At 47.5% G+C, this 25,930-nt stretch overlaps 1 protein-coding gene across 1 annotated transcript; it reads right to left on the minus strand.

Annotated features, from left to right (window-relative positions):
* Nucleotides 1–28: 28 nt before the first annotated feature.
* SCPEP1 (serine carboxypeptidase 1) lies at nucleotides 29–25,110 on the minus strand. The gene is made up of 13 exons (XM_024573274.3): nucleotides 24,988–25,110; nucleotides 22,101–22,249; nucleotides 19,560–19,649; nucleotides 17,156–17,311; nucleotides 16,737–16,811; nucleotides 13,462–13,534; nucleotides 9,858–9,895; nucleotides 9,244–9,372; nucleotides 8,561–8,654; nucleotides 7,560–7,673; nucleotides 4,919–5,056; nucleotides 2,810–2,973; nucleotides 29–601 (listed from the first exon to the last, which is right to left on the minus strand). The coding sequence occupies exons 1-13, from the start codon at nucleotides 25,052–25,054 to the stop codon at nucleotides 539–541; spliced, it is 1,350 nt and encodes a 449-aa protein (XP_024429042.1). The 5' UTR covers nucleotides 25,055–25,110; the 3' UTR covers nucleotides 29–538.
* Nucleotides 25,111–25,930: the final 820 nt, after the last annotated feature.

A 25,930-nucleotide genomic window follows, 5' to 3' on the forward strand; every position in this document is an offset into this window, starting at 1 on the left:
ATAGAATGGAATTCTCAGCAGCCATTAAGAATGTTATAAAAGAACATTTATTGACATGAAAAGGTGTTGATGACCTTGTGATGTGTGAAGAAAGGAGGCAGTAAAATAATGATTCAATTTTTGCCAAAAAAACACTGTCAAGGATAAACACCGGATTGGTAGCAAGTGCGTATCCCAGGGAAGGGACTACATAGGTGTTTATTTTGTTCTTTGTTTGCCTACATCCCTCCCCCCCCCCCCCGCTTTTAATATAAATCACATAAGTTGCTTTTATAACAAGAAAAATGTAATGTAATTCAACACCTTCATTTTGATGGAAACAAATCCATTCAAAAAAGTCTCAGTCCTTTGCAGAAGCAGAAGTGATTTCAAAGTTGCCACACAGGCAGTGAGTCTGTTCCCGGCGGCAGCTGGCAGGGACCTTCACAGCGCCAGCCCAAGTCAGATTTGCGGGGAGAACGGCCTTCCTGCAGCTTCAGTGTGCTCGCCTCAGCTGCCGAGCCCCAAGGCCGAGCAGCTCTCTCCAGCCCAGGGCATCCTATTCTTGCCCAGTCACCAGCTTCATCATCTTCAGAGCCATGTCCCCTTGGTCGGAAGGAACCTAGAACCAAGCGGTATCCAAGTTAGCACCCCAGTTCTCTTCCTGGGGCTGGGGTTGGGGGTGGCATTCTGAGACCCAGGCGAGTGCCCACTCTGTGTCAGCAACCTGGGAGAACAGATGCACCTGGGTGCACCCCTTAAAGAGATGGTCATTTCTGTGAAATGTCCACTGTGCTGGACAAAAGCTCTTCTGGGCCCCCAGCCTGCTGGGTGGCAGGGGCCCCAAGTCTGCATTTAGGAAAGGACTTTCTCCACGTGGGGCTGATCTGTCCATTTGCTCATAAGGCCTCTGCTCATGTGCTAGGGCCCAGCCTGTTCTAAGAAGAGAGAAGACTCCAAACACTTGACAGCAGGGGTCCCCAACCCCTGGGCCACACTGGCCTGTGGCCTGTTAGGAACTGGGCCACAAGCTAAGCTCACCTGAGCTCCACCTCCTGGTACCCACCACCGCCTGGTCTCTCCCATGAAACCGGTCCCTGGTGCCAAAAAGGTTGGGGACTGCTGTTTTACAGAATTCTTTGTGTAGGAAGCATCGGAGACTGGGAATACAGTAGAAAAATGGCCCAAGAGGGAAGCTAACAGCAAAACTGTAAAGGAAATAAACAAGCAAACGAGACCCTTTGTGTGGGTGGCATCCCTATTTTTATGTTGTATTCAACTTTGTTTTGTTTCTCCCTTAGAGTTTCTGAGTAATTCCTGTAAAAAAAAACCTCCTTCCCATATACCACCAAAAAGGGGAGGGACAGAGGCCTCAGTTTCTCCTCCACAAAACACTGGGTTAGCGAGTAAAGGACTCCAAGCCCTGAAATTCCACGGCTCCGCGATTCTCTACGGCACATCACTCACTGTCCCGGTTCTCCTGCCAAGGCCTCCCAGGAATGGTGGGGTTTACCAAAATGGCATTTAATGAACTAAAGGGGAAGTGGTTGGGGTATGATTTAATAACAGTCTCCAAGAGCTATTTTAAGGCTACCCCCAACTGATCTCTTGTTCCTCCTGTGACAAACCAAGAGGAAATGGGTCTGAACTCCGGTTCAGACAGAGCGACCGAGCGTGTGGATAGCTCCTCCCTCCAGCGCTGGGCTCTGAGACACGTGTGCTCAACTGTGAAGGTGCTCAGATACTCAGAGCCATCACCAAAACGCCCTCTTCCCCCTGTCTTGCTGCCTTCATTCTCTCTTCAGAGTACCCGGTTCTTTTATTAAAAAAATACTTTATTTTTAGAGATGGGGAAGCGGGGGAGAAAGAGAGGGTGAGACACATGGATGTTTGAGAGAAACACTGATTGGTTCCCACCTGCAAGACCCCAGCTGGCTGGGGGCACCTTTGGCACCTTGGCAGGGGTGGGTGTGCCTGCACACACGTGCGTGCATGGCAGCAGTGAATTCAGCCCTCCACCATGTCCTTCAGCCACTCAGCCAGCACACATCGTGAGGGAAAAGACAGGGCTCGAGCCCTGGCTGGTGTGGCTCAGGGGACTGAGCACCAGCCTGCGAACCAAAGGTTTGCCAGCTCGATTCCCAGTCCGGGCACATGCCTGGGTTGCGGGCCAGGTCCCCAGTACGGGGCGTGTGAGAAGCAACGGATAGATGTTTCTCTTGCACATCCATGTTTTCCTCCCTCTCATTCTCCCCTCCTTCCCTTCTCTCTAAACATAAATAATTTTTTTTTTTTTTAAAGGGCTCGCTTTGCAAATGCAGGAGTGTGAGGGCCTCCCTGCTCGTGTCTACATGCAAAGCCTCTTCCAAACTGGAATTCTGGAGGCCCTGGGGCCAAGGTTGCTGGAGGACACTCCCTCAGCATGTGCCGCGCACTGGCCACGGGCTTCACGGAGCACCACGCTCCGGCCTTCACTTCCTGAAAATGACAAGGGAAGGCACTTTCTCCCTCCCTCCCCCGCCTAGGGCAATGTGTTCCTTCGGGACAAACTGTTAAGAGGGAAGTAACACTACATTCGTTCAAACTAAAGAGTAAAGAACAGAGAACCCAGCTTAACTCTCAGCAGGAATTACTCTCTTAAACGAGAATTTCTAGACTCAAAGGAATGAAGTGCTAATGGCAGAATTTTGTATGAGGCCTCGAAACACTCCCGATCCCAAAGCGCTTCGCGTTAAGACCAGCCCAGGCGGTGCGCCCACGTGTAAGGGACTGCTGGCGCTTCCCCCTGAGAACGACTCAGAGTCCGGAGCAAGAGGAGGCTGTCTCTCACCATGTGTCCAGCTTTGAGAATCCAGTAGAAAGCCAGGTTCTTGTAGCTCTTGACGAAAGCAGCCGTTTCCGAAGACAGAGGGTCTCTGTACAGGGGCTGCCACTTCAGCTGACTGAACTTGGGCAGTTCTGCCCACTTCAGTTTCCGCACCCAGGCCTCCTGACCTGGCGAGAGAAACGACAGGCCTGGCGTTAACTGCTGGGTGGAGTAGAAAAAAAAAAAATCTAGGTCCTAGAACTTGGCTTTTCCCAAAGTACAACAATGTGCACAAAAACTCACCCTGGTAAAATTCAAATCAAAACCACAGTGAGACCTCACCCCTGTGAGAAGGGCTACAATCCACAAGGCAGGGGATCACGAGTGTTGGAGAGGATGTGGAGAAAAAGGGAATCTCATTCACTGCTGGCGGGAATGTAAACCGGAGCGGCCACTACGGAAAACAGCGTGGCGGTTCCTCGAAAATTAAGGACAGAGTTACCACGTGACCCAGCATCCCCTCTTCTGGGTATCTAGACCGGAAAAACTTGACAACACTTATTCATAAGGATATATGACCCCTATGTGCTTTGCAGCATTATTCTTGGTGGCCGAGATAGGAAATCAATGGAAAGGTCCTTCGATAGATGATTGGGTAAAGATGTGGTACAAACGCATGAGGCAATACTACCCAGTCATACTGTCATTTGTGACAGGGATGGATCTGGAGAACATCAGACTAAGCAAAGTCAGTCAGGCAGAGAAAGTGAAGGACCACGTGGTTTCACTCGTATGTGCGAAAGAAAACTAAAAGCAACAAATAAACGAAAACTCAGACACAGCAGTACGGTGGCTATCAGAGGGAAAAGCGGGTGGGAGAGGCGGAAAAGGGCTAAGGTGTCAAATATGTGGTGACGAAAGGGGACTTCACTTTGGCTGGTGAACACACGACGCCATGCACAGATGGTGTTACAGAACCGCACACTTGAAACCTACATAATCTTATTAACCAGTGTCACCCCAGTAAGTTTTATAAATTTTTTTAAAAAGGCAATAAAGCCCTGACTGGTATGGCTCAGTGGGCTGAGCGCTGGCCTGCAAACCGAAAGGCTGCTGGTTCGATTCTTGGTCAGGGCACATGCCTGGGTTGTGGGCTAGGTCCCCAGTTAGGAGCATGCGAGAGGCAACCAATTGATGTTTCTCTCCCTCTCTGAAAATAAATAAATAAAAATCTTAAAAAAAAAGAAATAAAAACCCTCACCCTTGTAAAAATGCAAATTCTAATTCAGTAGGTCTGGGTGGGGCCCGAGATTCTGCACTGTTAGCAAGCTCCTCATGATACCCAGACTCATGGAGAGACACCTAAGAGCTGTGAAGCTGGCTCATTTTTGCTGTTAACTCTCCTACCGCCGTAAGCTCTGTAGGAAGGAAATCGGGGACCTCTGGAGGGGACAGGGCTGTCAGAGGACTGAGAAGGCTCAGGGTTAGGAGGCGGAAATGAGGATTACCCAAGCAGTGTGGAATTACCCCACACAGAACTTTGTCGTGTGCTCCTCAGTGCCCCGGGCTAGCAAGTCACAAAACTATTCAGTCCTGCTGACTTTGAGAAACACACCACACCCACCAGACCACGTATGTGCCTTCACCGCCTGCTGGTTCTGAGAACCTGCTTCTGTGCTTCTACGTGGCCCTACTGAACCCAGAAGGGGGCATGCGGTGACAGCCAGTGTGACAGGGTCTCCCCAAAGACCACTTCCCTTGGGTTCTCAGGTTTAGAGTCATTAGGGTTTAGTCTTAATTCACTCTGCACGATTTTCCCTCAATTCAATAGTCCATCCGTCCAAAGGTCAGAAAAACATCTTCCATTTCATTTTTGGGGTGGGGGTAGGTGTTGTTCTGTTCTTTAATTATACTTAAGGGCCTCAAAAGCTGGATGGGCCTCTGAGGGGTCACAGCTGCAGGCAGATCCACTGTTTCCAAGAGTCAAGGTCAGGGGTGGATGGATATACCAGCAAACATTATATCCAAGCATTTCAACATCACCAGCCCCAAGGCGGACACATTTGAGGCCAGTTCCCTTCCAGCTCAACCACACGACACCACCTCCACGTGCCTCCGAGAGTGGGTCCCTACCCATGGTGTCCACGATGAGATCAAGCTGTCCATTATACACGGTCACGTTGACCCCAGCTTCCAGCAACTCGTCCACGATGCTGATGACGGGCTTCATGAAGTCCCCTTCCATGTTCAGGAAGACGCTGTCAGCCTGGCCTACATGTGAGGAAGCAGAAAGAGGCAGCAGCTTGGAATCTGCCAGAACGAGAGCCCCACAAGTGAGCCCTGGGCAGCCCCTAACAAAGTCTGAACAACAGACACCTCACCAACAGGGGCCAACCGGCCTGGATTCCCGGGCCCCGCAGAAGGGAGGCACGAACGGCACACTCACTCTATGGCGGCGATGACAGCAACGGCATTTTTAGTGAGGAACTAAAGTCTAGAGAAGGTCAATGCCCAAGGAAACAGGGAGGCTCCAAAATACTCATTAGGGCCCTGGCCAGGTGCTTCCGTTGGTTGTCGCGCATACCAAAAGGTTTCAGGTTCAATTCCCAGTCAAGACACATGCTTAGGTTGTGGGTTCAATCCCCAGACGGGGCACATGCAGGAGGCAACTAATCGATGTTTCTCTCTCACATCAATAAACATCTTTGGGTGAGGATGAAAAAAGTAAATACTCCATATTTTGCTGTGTGTAATGTGCACTCTTTTGCCCAAATTTTTGAGGGAAAAATAAGGACGCACATTATACATGGGTAGTACTAATTCCTTATCTACATAAATGTTTTTAATTCTTTTATTTATGCGTATGCGTTAGAAGTGTAACTCTAGAAAGCAATAATGGTATCTGTATGCAAAGTAATACCCTGGAATACGATAATCGGTTTTCTTCCTGAAAGTTTGGGCCAAAAACGTGGGTGTGCATTATATATGGAAAAATATGGTAAATAAAAAAAATAAAATACTCATTAGGCTAGTCCTGCCAGGGAACAACCTGTATGCAGGCTGACATTAGTCTTCCTCCTTTCCTGGGTACCACTAGGGCCAAGTTGTAAGTTCTAAACAAGCAGGGCTACCCTAGTGGTAAACCAGAGCAATTCTGAGCTAGCCCCTGGAAAGCTACATGGAGGACCAGGCTCAGGTGAGACACGGTGGCCAGATGAACTAGCCCCAGGTGACAGGAGACAGCTAGTACAGCATTCCTGCGGAACTCCTCACCATCACCACCACCACCACCACCACAATGCTGCATAATAATGACAATAGTGGTTACATTTATTTTTATTTGCCAGTCACTAAGCTAAGTATGTACTTTATAAGCAACACCTCATTTCCTCTTCACTGCTACCCTGGGAGGTAACGTCTCTTAGGTCTCTTCACTTGCACAGTCGTTAAAGAAAATGAGGCCCAGAGAGGCTAAGGAACAGGTCCAGGTCGGAACAGCTGGCCGACGGCAAGCTGGGATATGAACGCAGGCCTGGCTGACCCCAAAGCATGTAGGCTGACCCACCAACCAGAACTCAAGACTGCTGTGTATCGGCCAAGAACACTTGGTCCTTTCCACTCCATGCACAGGCACATCCGGAGCCAGAGAGAGTTTTCTGTTGGGCATCATCTGAGGAAAAAAGTAGCCGCACGGCCCGTCCAGCCACACTGGGCAGGGAGGGAGGCTCCCTGTCACCAGAGCAGCCGCCCCTGGCCTCCTGTGATTGCTCACACCTCTCTCCTCTCTGCGCCACAGTTGTCCCCACCCCCTGCAGCTCCGACACCACATTCTTTTTATTTGACCTAATTAACTTTTTTCTTCGTTTCTAGAAAACTCTAAGGGGTGAGGAGGAAATGAAGACACCAGGTCCAGGAGGAGTCTTCTGCGGACTGCGGGTGCAGAGGACGGCCCATGTCCCCGAAGGAAGCCAAGGCCAGAGCCGAGTCTTAGTGTCTCAACAGCTGTCCAGGGGCCACGCCAGAAAACCTCCAACCGTGACTTTAGGGTGTCTCAGACACAAATGAAACCCTCTTCAGTATTTCCTCTCCGGGAGCCTGGGTGTTCCGCTTGCTCCCAGCAGTTCCATAGGATTAAACAGGCACTTAGCTAAGATTTCCACCTGGCCTTGGTCTTGAGGACCCCAACATTTCCCCACTATGGCCTCCAGGCCAGAATACAGTAAACACCTGGACTACACAGACGACTTGTCTGGAAGTCGCACCTGTGACCAACTGTGGCCTTGGGCATGGCTTTCCTATTTTTTTTTTTTTTTTTTAATTCAGAGAGAGAGAGGAAGAGGGAGAGAGAAACATCAATTCACTGTTCTACTTATTTATGCATTCACTGGTTCATTCTTGTATGCACCCTGACCAGGGATCAAACACACAACCTTGGCATATTAGGATGACACTAACCAACTCGGCAACCTGGCCAGGCTGGGGCATGGCTTTTCTAAACCTCCGCTTGCTATTACGGAAAACTACAAACTGATACAGAAGTGAAGAGTGTGCCGGTTCCACACACCCACACCTGGCTCCAACAATTACTGACTCTTAACCACCCACTGGATTTCTCCCCCAACCAACTCCTTACTTGGAACCAAATCTGACCCAAAGCTGATGTTAATCACCGCCAACAAAACCCACTCTCCAGATGAAGGCCTCTGAATTTGCGCCTTTCTTCTCGCCTCCCTCCAGCCCTACGAGTGGTACTCCGTTAGGTCGCGGAAGTTACCTCCCCAGGAGCAGTCCTCAGGAATAATTTTGAGCTTCGCTCTGATGGGGCCATTCATGAGCTGACTCAAGTCGTCCCGATTCAGGTGTCTCACGTGGCGTTGGTAGAGAGCAACTGAAACAAACTGGCACACAGTGAGTCAAAGGGGTGCAGGTGAGACCACGGGGCGTCTTTCCCCAGCTGCTGGGGATGCAGCGGGCGAGAGGGAGGCTTTCAGCTGCAAAATGAAAAGCATCACCCTGATGCACCCCAGACGGAGGAGGTATGCCAGAACCACGTAGACAGTGGAGAGGATTTATTTGTGATGATTGCTGCACTTTAAGTACTTTGGGGCCATGGAGCTTGTCCAGCACGGCCAAAAGAAATCAGCTGAAAAGCAGACTCTAGAGGACTCCCGCAGCCTCGACACGCCTCTTAGAGGGAAGATGCCAGCGTTTGGCACCCACGGCAAAGCTGGAGCAGCTGAAAGACAGCTCGTTCCAGCCTACGGGAGGACTGACGTCGTAATTCAGTGCGCAGAAGCTGGCGTGCAAACTTCAAAGCCAGATGTTCAAAAGCCTACCTACTGCCCGATGCCATTTCTGTGAGATGCCCTGAAAAGGCGAGTCTAGACGAACAGAAAGCAGAGGGGTGCCTGCGGCTGAATCAACTGCGGACAGACAGGAGAGGTCTTTCTGGGAAACGTTCAAGAACTGGATTGTGGTGACGGTTGCACAATTCGGTGAATGTACTAAAAACCACTGAAGAGACACTTGAAATGGGTGGATTCTACGGTATGTAAATTATACATCAATAAAACTTTAGTCCAGTGACGGATGGTCACTAGACTTGCCGTGGCAAGCACTTTCTAAGGTACACAAATGTTGAATCACTGTGTTGTACGCCTGGATAACATTGTATGTCAAGTATAATTTAAAATAAATAAATAAAGTAAAGCTTTTCTAAGGAAATTGGTTTTCTCTTGCACAGAAGATGAGACAGCAACGTCAAGGTTCACTCACCTAGGTGGCTCTGGGTGAATTCTAGGCTTGACTTCATTGCAGACATGGGAGCATTTTTGGTTAAGATGTTATAGAAGTTCACCCCATCTGTGTTCTGAAATAGAAGTACATGGGGCTGTTTGTTTTCTTTGTTTCTCCATTATCAATGTTGCAAAACCAGAAAAGCACCTGGCCATCCATCTTATTCAAGGACAGCTTTCTCTTTGTAAATTTGCTTGGGCTGGAAAGAAATGCATCTCGGCAGGCTCAGCCAGCCCAGCCTTCCGGGGGTAGTGAGCAGCTCACGAGTGGAACTCAGGGGCTGCAGGAGAAAATCACCGGTGCGTGCGTTCATTTACAGGGAGAACGAGCTGCAGAGGGTCCCGCACACTCGAGTCTGCAGCCAGCGCATTCTTCCCTCTGGCTGGCTCACTGGGGTCAGAAGGCTGCTTGCCAGGGACCCACACGCCCACCTCTGCAAGCTATATTGTTTCTCACAGAACCCATACATTCAGTCAAGGGACAAGTATGTCGTGCAGGCCTGGGTGGCTGTCTGACCCTGTCACTGCTCATACAGGTCAGATTATCATTTAGTGTGATTTCTGGGGAGTCTCAGGGTAGACCCCGATCCTGGCAAAACCAACCAGGGGCCCTACATCCACGGTCAAAACCCCCTGGGCTGGCCCCTGAGCGTGCGCCATTACCTGTTCGACGACCATTTCTGCTTTTCCCCACAGCTGGGTGGCCTCTTTGTAGAGCCCCTTATTTACGGCATCCAGGACCTGCTCTGCAACCTGAGACACTTCTGCCAGACCTTGGTCATCGAGAAGAGACTGCAATGTAAATCAAGAACATGAATCTGGCTTTGCTACAGTGAGGGGTCAGAACAGAAAGACTGGGGAGGAGAAAGGGGAGTTTATATATGAAAGCGTCAGTCATAAGTCACATATTTATTATGAAAGAAATACAGCAAAATGTTAATAACTTAGTCTGGATGGTGGTATATGGGTGTTCACAGTAATCTTTCAACTCTTCTGCACAGATGAACATTTTTATACTAAAAAGTTGGGGGAATTAAAAAAATTGTGTTTCTTGTACCTTGAGAAATGGGATAACTGTGCTGATGTTTCTTTAAATTTGTCCCGAAGGTCAGCTATTGCTTAGGGTCTCCCATTTGATACGGACTAAAAGTCCCCAAGGGGCAGTGTCACCCAGACAGGTGTGCTCAGCTAGCTTTGTCCTTCCTGAGGACAGAGCCAAAAGAGGTCAGCTGGGCCGAGACCGCAGAGGGTACGGAGGTGAGGCCCCACCTACTTACCATGCTGTACAGGTAAGGTCCCCAAGAGAGCACCGAATCTGAAGGAAACCACACAGGCACAAAATAAGTCCCTCATGGCTCCGTCCTTCCAAAGGAAAACCTAACCGGTCTCTCTCCCAAGGCAGAAAGAGCCAGAAGCAAGAAACCCTGCGGCTTTACAACGAAAGGCTCCATCACACCCCAGGGCCCATGCAGGCAAGGAGCTGACATCTCTGTGGCTGGAAGGTGGGACCAGGGTGTGAGCGCCAGTGCTGACTCAGGGGTAATGGCACATGAGCCTGGCCCAGTGAGTGAGTCACGGCCAGGGATGGCATCCCCACAGACAGGCTGTGTTTATGCAGCGGAGGCTCTTATCCGCAGACTCCAAGGCCTTTTGACAGCTGACAATCTCTCCCCCGCCCTCGCACTTCTGCTCTGCTTCCTGCTTGCTCCTCCAATTTGGGGACACTAGCTTCTGCCACGTTGCTAATTAAGGAAGAAGACTAATGATTTCGTAATTCAAGTGTCTGTGGTTACACTGCCAATCAGTTCATTTCCATTCCACAAATATACTGAGAATTTATAAAGGGTCTGGCAAGCAGCTTTATAAGATAGAAATATGAGTAAGACAATGCCCGCCCTCAAAGAGAACAGTGGGGCTGGCTTCAGACAAGTTCACTACCACCGTGACGCTAGGTTAGAGATGTGCCAGCCAACACAGTATCGAGGATCCCAAGTCGTAAAGTACATTTAAATATGCCCCTCCTTTGCTTGAAAGCCTTCCATGGTAACCTAAGGTCAAACCTCTCCAAGTACCTACGTTTCAAATAACCTCAGTTCTGCGGAATTTTAATCTAAGTATTAAAATAAAAAAATTCTTCAGTGAAATATCTCTGGGGTCATGCAAAATATAATGTAGTTCTTTACTGCAGGCTTCTCAGAGCCTTCGCTGTGCCGAGGAAGGAGGCAGAGCCCGTGGATAACACTTCCAGAACTCACCTGACCAGAGCCCTTTGCACGGCAATGCACTGGACTGGTATTCTTAAGTGCTCCGCGAGACACGCAGGCGCACCCGGCTGCACCCACCTACCCGCTGCCCACTCCGGCCAACCTTTAACCAGTGTCTTAGTTTCTGGAAACAGAAAACTGTCTGAAAGTCTCCACTGCATCCCACCCCCCGCTTGATCTAGACCAGGAACGACTCGCTTTTTCTCTAAAGGGGCAAAGAGTAAATATTCTCAGCTTTGCAGGTCTCTGTCACAACCACTCAACTCTGTTGTGGCAGCCTCCAAACAGTATGTAAATTAGTGGGCGTGACTGTCCTAAAAAAAAACTTATTCATCAAAGCAGGGGCGAGGCTGACATGACTTGTAGGTCACAGTGTGTTGACCTCTGATGTAGGCCTGAGACATCTCATTGAATTTTCTGCAACGATGGAAGTGTTCTATGTCCACGTGGTCCAACAACAGTCAACAGCCACGTGTGACTACTAGGCACCAGGAATGTGGATAGTGCAATTGAAAGACTGAAAATTTTATCGTGCCCTGGCTGGTGTGGCTCGGTGGATTGAGTGCTGGCCTGAGAATCGAAAGGTCACCGGTTCGATTCCCAGTCAGGACACATGCCTGGGTTGTGGGCCAAGTCCCCGGTTGGGGACATGTGAGAGGCAACTGTTTCTCACACAACGGTGTTTCTCTCCCTCTTTTTCTCCTTGCCTTTCCCTCTCTCTTAAAATAAATAAGATATTTTAAAAAATGTTACATGAGTAACTGGAAGTCTTATAAAATCAATTAAACTGTATCAAAGTGAAAAACAAAAAAAAATTTTTTTTGCATTTTAATTAATTTAAATTGAAATAGTCACAAATAATTCTATAGCTACCATCCTGATCTGTGCAGACCTTCTGGAGGACACGGAAGCACGTGTTTATATCTTTCCTAGCACCTAACTACCTAGCAAGCAATTAATAATTGTTCATAAAATTCACAGTGCCTCCCTCTCAAAAAGGGAGTACTTCTGGGATACAGGGGTGATACAAAGTGGATCTGGGAGGAGCGAGTAAGATCTGGTGGGTCATGGCAAGGTGGAAGAGATTTAGGACGAGATGAACAGCAGCTGTGAAGCCATGAGGTCTTCTGGAGGCAGGGCAGTGCAATGGTTACGTGCATGAATTCCAGTGGCTGCTGCCTGGATGCGAGTCCTGGCTTTCGCTGTGTGACTCTAGAAAAACTGCTTAACCTCTCAGAGTGTCACCATCTCCCAAATCAGGATAATAACAGCATCCATCCCATGGAGCTGTTGTAAGGATTGAATGAAGTTAGCACATGCAAAGCGCTTCGTGTTGTTATGAAACTGTGATGAGACCCCAGGAGGATGCGTGGGGGCCAGTACTGTAATTTGGAATGAGGCATCTGTCAAGAAACCTGCTGGACCTTCTTGCCTCTGATCAGGGCACCCGCAGCTTCCTGATGTCCTAGGAGGTCCATCCAGGAAGGACAAACAAGCAGCAGCTCTTTTTTCAATGATGACTCAGAGTCTTGGTTATGCTATTATTCTCTGGAGATGTCAAGAATGAGGGCAAGAAATAACCATGCCAAGTAGCACCAGCATATCCTGAATCCACTGGGGACATGGCTCTGTAAACATGTATACTTCCATGTCACAACCACCCCAATCAAGAGACAGAGTACAGGCAGCCTAGGAAGTTCCCTCATGTCCTGTTCCAGCTTATTTCGCCCCTCCCCCCCTTCAAGCAACTCTCTTCTGATTTCTAACTTTACAGTTTGGGTTTTTTTTGCCTGTGAAAAGTCAGCTCTTGTTAGGTAAGAACAGTAGTTCTCAACCAGGGGGAGTTTTGTCCCCCAGGGGCCGTGCGGCAATGTCTGGAAATATTTGGGGTTGTCAGACTGGAGTGGAAACCCTGGCATCTAAGGACAGAGATGCTGCTAACATTCTACAAGGCACAGCACAGCCCCCCACAGCAGAGAATCAGGGGACTCAAGATATCAGCAGGGCTGCGATTTTGCATCCTGTGTCGGAGCTAACCCGCTGAGATGACTACTCCAAGTGCCTCAAGTCCCGCCCCAGATGCCTGCAACATAAACAACATTTATCTGCACTCCCAACAAGGATGCTGGTGCTCGGCTCATGAAACTGTGAACCGGAGTGGCAGGACCTGATGGGGACCTTGTCTCATCATCAACATGCGCAGCAGATGGGAATTTCACCCCAAATGCTCATGCTAACACCTGGTGGGTGGAAGGGACAGGATGACAAAGAGGTGCGGGTTCGAATCCTGGCCAGGCCATTCATGCTGGGTGTCAGAGACCAAATTCCACCACTTCTCAGAGCCTTTAGAATGTCTTTCACTGTAAAATTTGGTTCTTTTGTTCTGAGAATCCAATGAAGAGAATTCTGTTCAGTCCCCAGCAGCCCAGGGTAGGAGCAGTACAAGTGAGTTCTCATCCCCAAATTTCTTGGATGGCCCTGGCCACACACAGCGTTAACTTCTCCAAGGACCCACAAAACCCCACTGCCTTGTTCTCTTATCTGGATACCACAGCCCAAAGTCCTAGGGAAAGCTGGGGAAAGGAAGGAAAGGAATGTCTAAAAATTCGGTACTTACCAACAGGGGAGATCCAGGAGTCACCCAAAGCAACCCCGGAAAAGTTGCACTTGATGGTCCCTTCCTGAATGGCCTGAAAGAGGAGCCAAGAAACATCCTTGCTAAGGGGACTCAGGGGCCTCCACCTCTTCCTCCACAGGAGGGAGCCCAGTCTTTATACACCGCTTTCACGAGCACAGAAAACGCCTGCCCACTCTCCCCAAGACTCCGCCGGTCTCCGAAGACCTCAATGGCCCGCTAGAGAACAAGAGTAACTCTCGCTTCTGACACCATTTACAAGATGGGTGGGAACTGCTGAGTTTCTTTCTGCTCTTTTCACAAGGGTGTTGGCAGGGTGTGTGTGTGGGGGGGTCTGGTGCAGCCCCTGTGTTTCAGGAGGGGCACTGCCACCCCTCTGCCCCGAGGCCTGGTGTCCCACAAGGTGCTCAGTGGGCTCCCGGGGACCCCCCTCACTGGGCACGCTGTAGTCGCTGAAGGGCTGGGAGCCCCCTTGGGAGGCCCTCGAGGAGGTGATGATGACTTCGGCCTAGGGCCTCATGCTCCTGCCCCCTTTTTTTCACTTAACCGCAGTGCAGTAGCAGAAAACTGGAAAAAACTGAGTATCATAGGATAGGCTCAATGAATTATAGCCATTTTCCGGTACACGATGCAACTTAAAAAAAACACGGAGGGTCTTTAGGAACTGATATGAAAAGATCTCCAAGGTACATTGTTAAATTGAAGAGACACATATAGAATAGCGTGTACTATATACTATCATTTGTATAAACATGGGAAAATAGAAAATACGTGAATTAGCTTTTGCAGGCATGACACACGTCTGGGAAGGTACAGAAGAAACTAATAGCAGAGGTCGCCTTGGGAGAGAAGGACAGACAGCAGCCACAGACAGCACTGTTACAGTGTACCTTTCATAGTTTTCGAACTTTGAATTATGTGACTGCACAAGCTATTCAGGCACCTAAAATAAGAAAACGCCCTGGCTGGTATAGCTCAGTGGATTGAGCCCTGGCCTGTGAACCGAAAGGCCACTGGTTTGATTCCCAGTCAGGGCACATGCCTGGGTTGTGGGCCAGGTCCCCAGTGGGGTTGCACAAGAGAGGCAACCCGACGGAGGTCGATGTTTCTCTCCCTCTCTTTCTTCCCCCTTCCTCTCTCTAAAAATACGGAAATAAAATCTTTAAAAATAATTAAAAAATGAATAACACCATGAAGATGTTCCCTGACAAATCCAGAAAATGGGACATTATGCAAGTTTGGTAGTCGGGTCTCCACCAAGTCAGGATCACAAAAAAGGGACTGTGCTGGACGAAAACACATCTCAGGGACGTCACGGCCAGGGGTATTGAACAAATTGGCCATAAAGGACATGTTGGGACCATCAAAGAAGCCTGAATACTTGAGATGAACATTTTATAAAATGGAAAGATGAGGACTAGTGACTGAAGAAAGCAGGCTGTACACATTGTGTATAATATGCTTTGTATTGGCTAAAAAATGATTGACTCATGAGAGCGCAGAGAAAGACTTCACGGCCATATGCACCAAGGTGGTCAGAGCGGAGAACTCCATGTGGGAAAAAGGTGAAATTTCAACTGCTGTGTTTTCTGATTTTGTTACACCCATATACTGCTTTTGATTAAAGGTTCACTTTTAAAAATAAAGAATTAACAGTAAAACTCCTACAAGCTCACTGTAAAAAAAAAAAAAAAAATTTAAGCACAGGGCCTTGGTTGGGTAGCTCAGTTGGTTAGAGCAACATCCAGGTACGCCAAGGTTGAGGGTTCGATCCCTGGTCAGAGCACATACAAGAACTAACCAATGAGTGCATAAACAAGTGGAGCAACAAATGGATGTTTCTCTCTCCTTCTCTCTCTTCTCTCTCTCTGTCTCTCTCAATTCACTAAATAAAATAAAATAAAATAAAATATTTAAACACAGAAAGACACCTCGGCCCCACTTCCACCCTTACATTTGCTAGTTAACCACAGTTAGTTAACATGTTATATATCCCTCTAACCACCCCTTTCTTTGCTTTCACACGCACATATATGTAGCATACATTTATACACACATGCACATATCTATACAAAGCTATCCTTTTTTTTTCCCTTCAGGACTGAGAGTCTTTATGAAGCCTACGGTGGTCCATCCTGGACAGATACACCTGCTTTGCTTAAGTAATCCTCTACGAAGAGCGATGAGCTTGTTTCAAATTTTGGCCTTACAAGCAACGCTGTATGAAACCTCCTCTGACACACACGTGTGTAAGCATTTCCACAGGACAGATTCCCGGAAGCGAGATGACTGGGTCAAAGGCCACATACATTTTAAACGTTAACAGACTCTGCCAAACTGCCTTTTAAAAATGATTTACCAATTTTCATACTCACCAAGTAGACATGAGAGTACTTTCCAAAACTGGGTGTTACCAATCTTCTAAATGTTTTCAGATCTCATAGGTTTGGCTTACTAAAACATTTTGAGTATTTTTTCATATGTCCACAGGCCATTTGCATTTCTTCTATAAATTGCTTCTCTGTATCTTTTGCCAATTTTCTAGAAAGTTATCGTCCTTTTTAAGTGGATTCACTGATTCAAATACTTTTTCTCTTAAAATTACATACAGAACTCTGACAAGGTTTAAACTTGGGTGTGGTCTACATACGTCAAACTTAATCCTCTTTGGCTTTTGGGCGCTTCATCTCAGGAAGGAAAGATTTCCTACCCAAGATTACAAGACTTTTCTCCTGTATTTTCTAGTTCTCTTATAGTTTAGATGTTAATTTATCTAGAATTGATATTTTATGCAAGGCAAGAATTCAACTTTACTATTTTCCAAAGTGACAGCCACTTACTGAATATTCTAACTGTTCCCCAGGGATGTGAAATACCATCTTATCTATATATAATCATATGGGATTATGATATACATGTATTTTATATATACGAGTACACATAGTACATATATATAAAAACACGTAAGTATACATTGAATCTGTTCCTAGGCTCTTTACCCTGTTACATTTCACTACTTGTCGGTTGCTATGCCAGCCCCACTGTTTTACACACTGTAGCCTCACAGCTCCTTTGATGTCTGGTAGGGCAGACTTCACTGTTTCTCCTGAAACTTCCCATGGCTATGGTTACAGACTCGCTGTTACTCTGTATGTACAACGGCCGACTCAAAGTCCATTCAGTATCAGGTGAGTATAAAAAGTAACACAATCAGCTTCTGTGTGAAACCAACACAACAGAGTCCTCTTCCTCCTTACCTTATGAAGTTCTAGAGCAATGCCAGCAGCCATTTTTCCTCCGTAGGACTCTGAGAAAATGTAGAATGGAATCGTCTAGCGAGAAAAGAAATTTACAAAGAACTAAGCATCCTGAATACCTTTTCATTCACACAAATTCATTTCAGATTTCCAGTGCACGTCACAGCCAGACAAATCTGCTTCTCACTGTCTTTCTCCCTCCCTATATCTGAGTATTCCTTCTGATTAGCATCTGTCTCCAGGGTCACCCCTTCAAGCTGAAAACCCCTTCAGGGATGATAGAAACTAAACCTCACAACCCAGCCCGGGGTGTAAAAAGGCAATCGGCTGGGCCCTGAACTCCTGGGGACGTTTATGCTGGTGGGTGCAGTCTTACTACTGGTAACCAACCTCTTTGCCAGCCCCCAGGCTTTGCTTACCTGGAACTCCTGGCGGCAGCTGAAGAAGGACTCCAGGAGAACCATCATGTCTGATGCCACCGTGGCAAGGTCTTTGGCATACGTGCCGTCCTTCTTCACATAACTGAACCCAGTGCCCACGGGGTTGTCCACAAACAGGAGACTGGCAGACTGGAGCTACGCGCCACAGAGGAAAGTCAAACGTCACAGTAAGGCAGTCGGTCACCAACTAGCTTTTCACCATCTTGTATGAGCTCAACAAAAACCACACATGCGCAGATATCGGTGTGCTTACGGTTCCATTGTTAAAAGGGACTTAAAAAAACAAGGGACAGGGACACAGACTACCTTTGGCAAGGAAAAGGAAAGGCAAGAAGGATAGATGAACATATTCCTGGGCATCAGAACACCTAAGCTGTCACTTTTCACACGGTACAAACGTCCTAAATGTAACACATTAGTGCAGGTGGAACTGCACAGTGAGTCTGAGCAACAGGGGCCAGGACAGCCAAGGTCTGAATACCACACATCAGTCTTCTGCAAGACAAATCCAATTTCCACACTGGCCTGCCTTCCCTGTCGGCTAAGAGAACAGAACCTATTCTAATACCTTCTCCGAAGAGGCTTATGGAATTTTCCACCTGGAAGGATCCTTAGTGATGACACAGTCTAGCCATGTCCTTTACTGATCAGCAATGAAAGCCCAAAAAGGGCCCAGGACTTGTCCAAGGTCACAAACTAGACAGGCAATGGCAGCATTAGGACCAAGACCCAGGTCTCCTCACTCCTCATTCAGGCTCTCTGCCCCAATCACGTTACCGTCTTAGTTCTGGGAGGCTTGGGGACAAGCCAGTGAGGCACCCTGCTACCACAAGTGGAAGTGATATGTCAGCCGGAAGTGAGTACAGGATGTTCCAGGTTGAGGGAACAGCATGTGCAAAGACCCTAAGGCCAGAGTAAGTAAAAGGAAGACCAGTGTGCAGACAAACAAGGGGGTCAAAGGACTCCGGGGGTCATTCAGGAAGAGGTGATCCTGCAGCGAGTCTTAAAGAATAGTAGGTGTGAACGTGGTGAGCTAGGCTGTGAATGGGTGGCCACAGGAATGGCATCCAGGCCAAGGCAGTGGCCCGTGCAGAGGCCTGAAGGTACAGCGTGTATGAACAGGTGTTGGGAGAGGTGGCTGGAGGTAAGCAGAAGCTAGCCCACGCCCAGGAATCTGGACCTGGTCTTCGGGGTAGCTGAAAGATGGTAAACTGAGAAATTATTTGCACTGAAGAGTTTCACTGAAGAACATGTGGAAAATGGGCGGGGGGCAGGGGAGCACCACTAGCAGGAATGGATGAAGAGTATTAACAACATCGGGCATTAAACACAGTGCTACCATACGCCCCGACAATTCCACTATTAGGTGTATACCCCAAAACTGAACACAGGAGCTCACACAAATGTCTGCACACCAGAGCTCCCTGCACTAACATGCACGATAACCAAAAGGGAAATAGCCCAAGCGTCCATCAACAGGCGAGTGGATGCACAAAAAATGTGGCCTTTCCCTGCAAGGAAATGTTATTCAGTCTTAAAAAGGAAGGAAGCGGTGATATATACGGTACCTGGCTGAACCTTGCAAATACTACGCTAAGCGAGAGAAGCCAGACACCAAAGGCCACGTGTTGTGGGATTCCATTCTTATAAAATGTCTAAAATAGGCAACTCTATAGAGACAGAGGGTAGATTGGTGGTGGCCTGAGAAGGGATTGGAGGGTAACAGCCAAAGGGTATGAGGTTTTTTTGGGGGGGGTTGGAGGGCAATGACAATGTTCTGAGATGGATTGTGATAATGGTTATAAAACCCTGAATATACTAAAAGCCATTAAACTGTACACTGTAAATGGGGACTTGTATAGTATGTGAATTATATATTTTGAAGAATTCATTCTCAGGTGAAGGCGAGCAGGAGGACAGTGGGACCCAGCCAAGGCTGGATGTGGGAGGTTGTAGGGGATGGAGGGTAAGAGGGCCAGGGAGAGGGCTCGGGGAGGAGGTGCAGCTGGGGGTGAAGACATGGAGTGGAGACCAGAGAGACCTCAAAAGGGCAGAGAATAAGGGCCTTGAAGTCTTGAAGAAGTCAAGAGGCAGGGGTGGAGGGGAGGACAGCGGGGAAAGGATGGGGACACTACGGCCAGAGGTTGGGACACAGAATCAGATCGCAGAGGTGGCCAAAATGCGGGTGATGACAAGGTCCTGGGTGTCTGCTAGAGGAGGGTTCTGTGGACAAGTGGAGAAAAAGGTCACTAAAGGCAGGAGACCATGGGGGAAGGGGTAGAGGGGCAGACAGCACTCCTGAACTTGACCCCGCCCAGTATGGATGGGCCTGGAGGGGTGCAGCCTCAGAGAGCAGCTTCAGCTGGGGCCGCCCTCACCGTACCCAGGTAGTTTTTCTTGGTTTGAGAGCACTGTCAAGGGGCCCGATTTCCTCAAAGTTTCCAAATCCAGTGCTGGATCCGCCTGGACCGCCCTGTGGAAGAGAGAAGAAACAAGAATTAATGCTGAGAACACGTGAGTTAAATTTAGTCATCACCATGACGATGGCATTCGCTATGAATGAATCACGATTTGGCGATGGCTCCATCAACCCCGCACAAAGGCACAACCGACCTGGTCAACCGGGGACTTCTGCACTCACTGAGCCCCCTGCTAACGGCTGAGGTCTTTCTAAAAGGAACAGGCCTGGGCCAAGAGCCCCCAGAGGGAATGTTCCTACCTCTGATTCTCCGAACTGGAATCCTGGCCTGCCATGGACCTTCAGTCCATCTCATCTAGCTCCTCCCTCAAAGACAAGCAATGAGGCCCAGGGAGGGGATGTGGCAATTAGGGGCTCTACCAGGACTGGCCCTGGGGACCTGTGACTGTCCCCCCTGGAATAAAAGAGCACTCCCATTCCCACACCCTGCTTTTGCTACGCCACTGTGCCAGCGAGAGATGCCCACCCCACCCCCAGCCAAGGGCAACGAGAAGCTCAGTGCAGGATACTTCTCTTCCATCTGAGGATGTCTGACTACAAAATCTGTGTCTAGAACTTCGGGGTGGGGTGCTGTCATGGCCAGGGGCCACCCAGGGACTCTGAAATATGGTAAGTGTGTCACCCGCCATGCGGAGATAGCTTGAAAGCGGGGCTGAAATAGCTCACTACTGCAATCAGACGAAGTGACCTGGATTCCCAAAGACCTGCCCGGGGAAGTCAGTGCGTGTTTCCTCAGTGGGCTGCTAAAGTACAACAGGTCTGCTTTTAATCTAAATTCGTAATTATTTCTTCCTTAATTATAATCTTTTTTCTTCTTCTTTGGGCCTCTGAGGAAATGAAGAGCCAGTTAGTTAGTTAGTAAGCCAGTTGATAACCGTTCAATAGCATCTCAGCTCCCAAGGTTAACCTAACGGAAGGTCACACACCGGACTATGAGCCACACAGAGAAATCAGGTACCTGTCTGAAGGGGGACCACCGCCACTCAGCTTTGGGACAGTGCGTGCAGGCTCCAGGGGGCTACATCTCCTCATTTGGGGGAATGTTGGCAAGTTACTCAAATAAAACAATGACTCTGCTCTGCAATCAACCACAAGGAAGGTTTGCAACTTCTACACACGGGGGTTTTCAACTTATTTTCTTGAAAACCCAGGAAGTGCCGAAGGCAGCCTATGACCAAGGGGAGGCTGAATGGGTGGAACTCGGTGCGAACGCCATCTGACCCTCCGCACTTCTGCTTTTGCTCCTATGTAAGCTTTCACTTGGGGGTGGAAAAATTCTGCTAGTTAATGAAAAGTTAAAGCGAAATCCCCTAGATTAGAACGCCAAAGCCCAGAAAAGGGAAATGTCTTGTTATAGCTCTCGGGCAGAAAGGGCTCGAGTACCCAGGACCCCTGATTGACAGGCCTGGGCTTGTCCACTGCAGGGCTCTCCCTGACTACCTGCCACCCGGGGTGGACAGAGGTTTCCGGGCCTAGACATAGGGGTTCTTCTTTTGTGGCATTTTCATATCTGCACCCTTGGCTGAGCCTCCGCTCCAGCTCATCAAAGACAGAAAGTCCGCTTCTGGCAAACCGCTCATCTTCACTCCATCCCACCAGACAGGCCGCACGGACCAAAGGTATTGGGAGGCTGCTTCTGATTACTGATATTTTTGCAGGAAGTGACATTTGCATCCCATGCAAATGAAGCCTTGGGCGCCCTATTTTCTGGTGAGCAACCTGGAGCCCCAGGTGGGCCAGGCCTACAGTTTCCAGAGGCTGAAGCAAGGCCATGCTCCTCAACCCCTCCCTACAGATTGGTCTTCCAGGTGGGCGTGAACTGCCTCTGTGCAGGTATTTTGGGAATGCAAGGAAGAATACTCTGCCTGCCCCCCCAAATACCTGGTAACCAGTTCCATGCCGTCATCCTACCATCAGAGCTCAAGATGAGAACGCAAACCCCTGAAAGGAGGAGAAGGCCCAGCATTTAATGCCAAAATACAAGAGGCTGAACCCTTTCAAAAGATGAGTTTTCCGGAGGACAAGAAGTTAGGGTCTGGGCAAGGACTGGGGAAAGAGGTTGAGGAGGGGGTCAGTCAGGGTACCTCAGTCTTTGCTTTGGAACCATTCAAAGCAAAGTTTGGAGCCATTTCTATTGGTATATAGTCAAACTTGTCTTCAGGAGCTTCTGGTAAAGGTTCCTGCCACTGACTGGGCTTATTACACAAACAAGCAAACTGGTAAAAGAATAGAACCCCTCATTCTCTGATTTGCCCTTAGTATACCACTGCCTTTGCGCCTGCCTTAGCAGGATGCCAGACCCCCATGCCGAGAAGACCCCCACCGGCTGCTGGACCAGGTCAGTCCTTCGCCACTTGCTGAGCTGTGAGCCCTTGGGAGTAAGTAACATGTTTAAGTGGCGGAATCTTGGCCTCAAACCAGGCAAAGAAGCGAAGCCACTTTTACCTGAAGCCACATAACCAGGGGCAGTTCTGAGAAGTTCTTGCAGGGGTTGGTGGCATAATAGAGCCACCAGAACATGTGGGCATCCTTCCGGACAGTCACATAATCCCACACTTCTTTGCCCTCATCTGCGGGCAGGTCGAAAACAGCTCCTGAAACAGAAGCACATATTTGATTTTCCTGAAGGATGTCTAACATCTGGATAAATTCCAAGTCCAATAGAGGTGGCCATGCCAGGCTAGACACGAGTTGGTTTATATTTTAGCCAACTGACTCACTCCACTATATTGTGAAAATAAGGAAAAAACCTCAGTTATGAAAACAAACAAACCAGACTAATAGGAGGATGGAGTCTTCTACTTTAATTCTGCAATGTTTGGATTTTTAACAATAAGCGTAAAACACTTTTGTAATTCTATTTTTTTAAAAAGAAATTTAGCCCTGGGTGGTGTGGCTCAGTGGACTGAGCACCAGCCTGCGAACCAAAGGGTTGCTGGTTCAATTCCCAGTCAGGGCACATGCCTGGGTTGTGGGCCAGGTCCCCAGTGAGAGGCGTGTGAGAGGCAACCACACATTGATGTTTCTCTCCCTCTCTTTCTCCCTCCCTTCCCCTCTCTAAAAATATATAAATAAAATAAAAATAATAAATAAAAAACAATTTACATTTTTGGGAAAGAGGAAAATCTCAAAATGCAACATGCTGGTTTTTACATCTTATTTAATGTATGATTAAAGAGACATCAGAAATTAGTGGGCTAAGATGATTCACTATATTATGCTGGGGCAACTGTTAACTTTTTTGAAGGAAAAAAATAAAATTGCAGGTCCTCTCTTAACACAATAAACCAATATAAATTTGAAATCAATCAAGTATTTCAATTTATTTAAATTTTTTTTTTATATTTCTTGATTTTAGAGAGAGGGAGGGAGATAGGGAGGGTAGGAGAGAGCGAAACATCAATTTGTTGTTCCACTTATTTACACATTCACTGGTTGCTTCTTGCATATGCCCTGACTGGGAATTGAACCCACAACTCTGGTGCACCAGGCCGCTGCTCTAACCAACTGAACTACCTGGCCAGAGCAAGTATCTCAATTTTAAATTTCAAATATTAAAAACAATATGAAAATGTAGTAGAATGCTTTTTTCTGACCTGTGGATGGGGAAATGATTATAAAGAAGTTGTTTATAAATAGAAGAGAGACTACAAAGGAAAATATCAATGAAGGACAAAAACTTGTTACATTTCTGTATGACAAAATTCCTGTACACCTAAAATAACATGAAAAGGCAAACAGCAAAGATCTACAACAAAAACAAAAATGGGTAATTTTCCTCACTCATGTAGATCAATTTTAAAAATAGAAGACCCTATAGTTAAATGGATAAAGTCCATGAGGAAATAACTTATGAAAAGGGACTATGAATGTCTGATAAGTATGTGAAAGAATGGTTAACATTACTAATATTCGAAGACATGAAAATTAAGGCAATAACAAGGCCACTAAAAAAATCTTTGCTTATCTGATAAACAAAAAAAAGATGGCACTTGCTCAGTGTCCACCAGGAGACAGGAGACTGGCCCTCAGTACTGTCAACAGGTATAACTTTTGGGGAAGGCAATTTGGCAAAAAAATGTATCAAAAGCTGTGTGTTTGTGTCCTCTAATACCACAACTCCAATTTCCTTAATTAACTTTTCTAGCACTTACAAAATATGTATCAGAAAAGAGTATGTTAAATACATTTTCTATGTCACCTTTGCTAACACCTTTCAAGATACAGTATCTTTTTCTTTTTTTTCACACCACTCTGGAGGAAAAGGGCTGATGTTAAAAGGTGACTTAGGAATTACCCTTGGTGCCTGGAGTCTTCTGCCTTTTACTTCCTCCTTTCTTAAATTTCAAGCCTCTGCAGTAAGTAAAAGAACCAAAAACTGGTCTCAAGAAGCGAAGGCAGTAGATGAGAGACTATGCTGTTTGTGACTGATAAGGTTGCAGATCAAGAAAACCAAAGGTGGCTTAAGGAGAAAAAGAGAATTGCTAGAATATAAATGTGGCTCTAAGAGTCTATATACAAGTAACCCAAGAGTACAGTCTCCTTGAAAATGACAGATAAGGCTCTGGTCCCTTTTGACCTAACCCCTGGCACTCCTCTCTTCCCTGGCAGTGACCACTGTTAAAGTTTGGGGGCAACATATTGGTCATTTCCCAAACACAAACTGAAGGGCGTATGATCCCCACTTTACCAAAGGGGAAAAGCAACTATTAAGCAACCTGCCTAAGATCACAAAGCAAGTTTGTGGCCACTTTGAATCTCAGTTGATTCAGAACAGGAAACATTTTGCTGGAAAAAGACTGAAAATCAATTTGCAAGTCACCCTTTAGACACGAATTTGTTTTTGCCAAAAAAGCCTCGGTGGGGGGAGACAAATAGTAGAGAGAGAAAGGCCTTCTCTCAATGAAACGTCCCACTCGTGGTAGGATTCTCAGGGTCTTCACGTGTCAGTTTAAAATATAAAGGCCTCCCAATCCCATTTAGCAGCCAGTGACGGCAGCAAAAGGGAAGTAGGTGGCCTTAAGACCGTGGAAACCTCATTGATCTGCAGTTTCTCCAAATCATACATTTTGCACAACTGCTTCTGCCTAGGCGTAGAAGGAGCGCCCTTCTCCCCAAGGAAGAAGGGAGCATCAGACCACCCAGAGCTAAAAAAGGGTAGAAAAAGAACTTTCACTTAAAAAGCAAAAGAACAACAAAAAACCCAGTGAGGTTCAAAAGCACAGGAGAAAAGATACTTCCTTTACATAGCACAAACGCACTAACAGACTTCAGCCCTGGAGAGAGAAGGGGGCACCGGTCACTGATCTACACGCCTTTCGTCCGAACCTACCTGTACTGAGGCCGAAAAGCAGCAGCAGTAGCACCGACCTGAGACACAATCGCGGCGTCAGCTCCATGACGAACACGGTACTGCAGCATCAGCAACAGGCTGGAGCCAGTGCCCCACCACGTGATGGCGGCAGGCGGAGCCTGGACTGGACCGGGGGCGGGGCGGGGCGGGGCCTGGGAGGCCAGGGGTGGGATGGAGGCGGGGCCTCCGCGGTGTAGCCTCTGGCACTGCCTGAGGCTCCCTCTATCGACCAGGTCCACGAAAACTCGTGCAATGGCTGGGAGGAGAGGGGTGGTTCTGCCTGCCCCTCCCCGTCGTCCTTAGCCGTTTTGGGGACAGAACAGAGAGGAAGAGATGTTTAATGCATTTGGCTTCAGTTGTGTGACAGGACTGAGACACTCCAGAGAAATAACCAGGAGGACGGTCCCTCCTGTCCGGCCCATCTCTTCTTCCCTGACAAAAGGCCTGGCATTTTAAAAACTGCTGCGTCTGCCCCAAATCAGATGAAGCCAGCTGGTCCTTGAAAACGGTGGGATTCCACTTTTGAGATTTTTAAAAATTATTTTTCTTATAAAGTTACATTAATTATGAACACTTTGGAAATTTGAGAAAAATGTTAGATCCTACATATCATTGTTTATATTGGGGACATTTTTTTTTCCTCTGGTCTTTTACTTCTGTATCTTTTTGAATACAACAATGCAAATTTTTGTAGTTCTTTTTCCCCTTGCTGACTTGTCATCAGCATTATTGTGTTGTTAACTTTACCTTCACAGGTTATTTTATTTATTTTATTTTTTGAGATCAAATAAGATTTTGATACAATATATTCTGCTCAAAAATTAACAGATATTTTCCATCGTTTCTCTGAAATATGCAACATTGCATTTTCTTACATAATATTGTAAATTTCAGCGTGAAGGCTGCTAAGCCAGAGGCACTG

This window comes from Desmodus rotundus, chromosome 9, assembly GCF_022682495.2.
Source record: "Desmodus rotundus isolate HL8 chromosome 9, HLdesRot8A.1, whole genome shotgun sequence".
NCBI classification, from domain to species: domain Eukaryota; kingdom Metazoa; phylum Chordata; class Mammalia; order Chiroptera; family Phyllostomidae; genus Desmodus; species Desmodus rotundus.

Excerpts from the sequence above, each read along its gene's own strand:
- SCPEP1 (XM_024573274.3), bottom strand. The coding sequence starts at position 25,054 with ATGGAGCTGACGCCGCGATTGTGTCTCAGGTCGGTGCTACTGCTGCTG. Across the intron at positions 7,674-8,560 it reads ATTCACCCAGAGCCACCTAG|TTGCTCTCTACCAACGCCAC; the intron begins GTGAGTGAACCT and ends AGTTTGTTTCAG. Across the intron at positions 5,057-7,559 it reads TGAGGACTGCTCCTGGGGAG|GCCAGGCTGACAGCGTCTTC; the intron begins GTAACTTCCGCG and ends CCTCACATGTAG.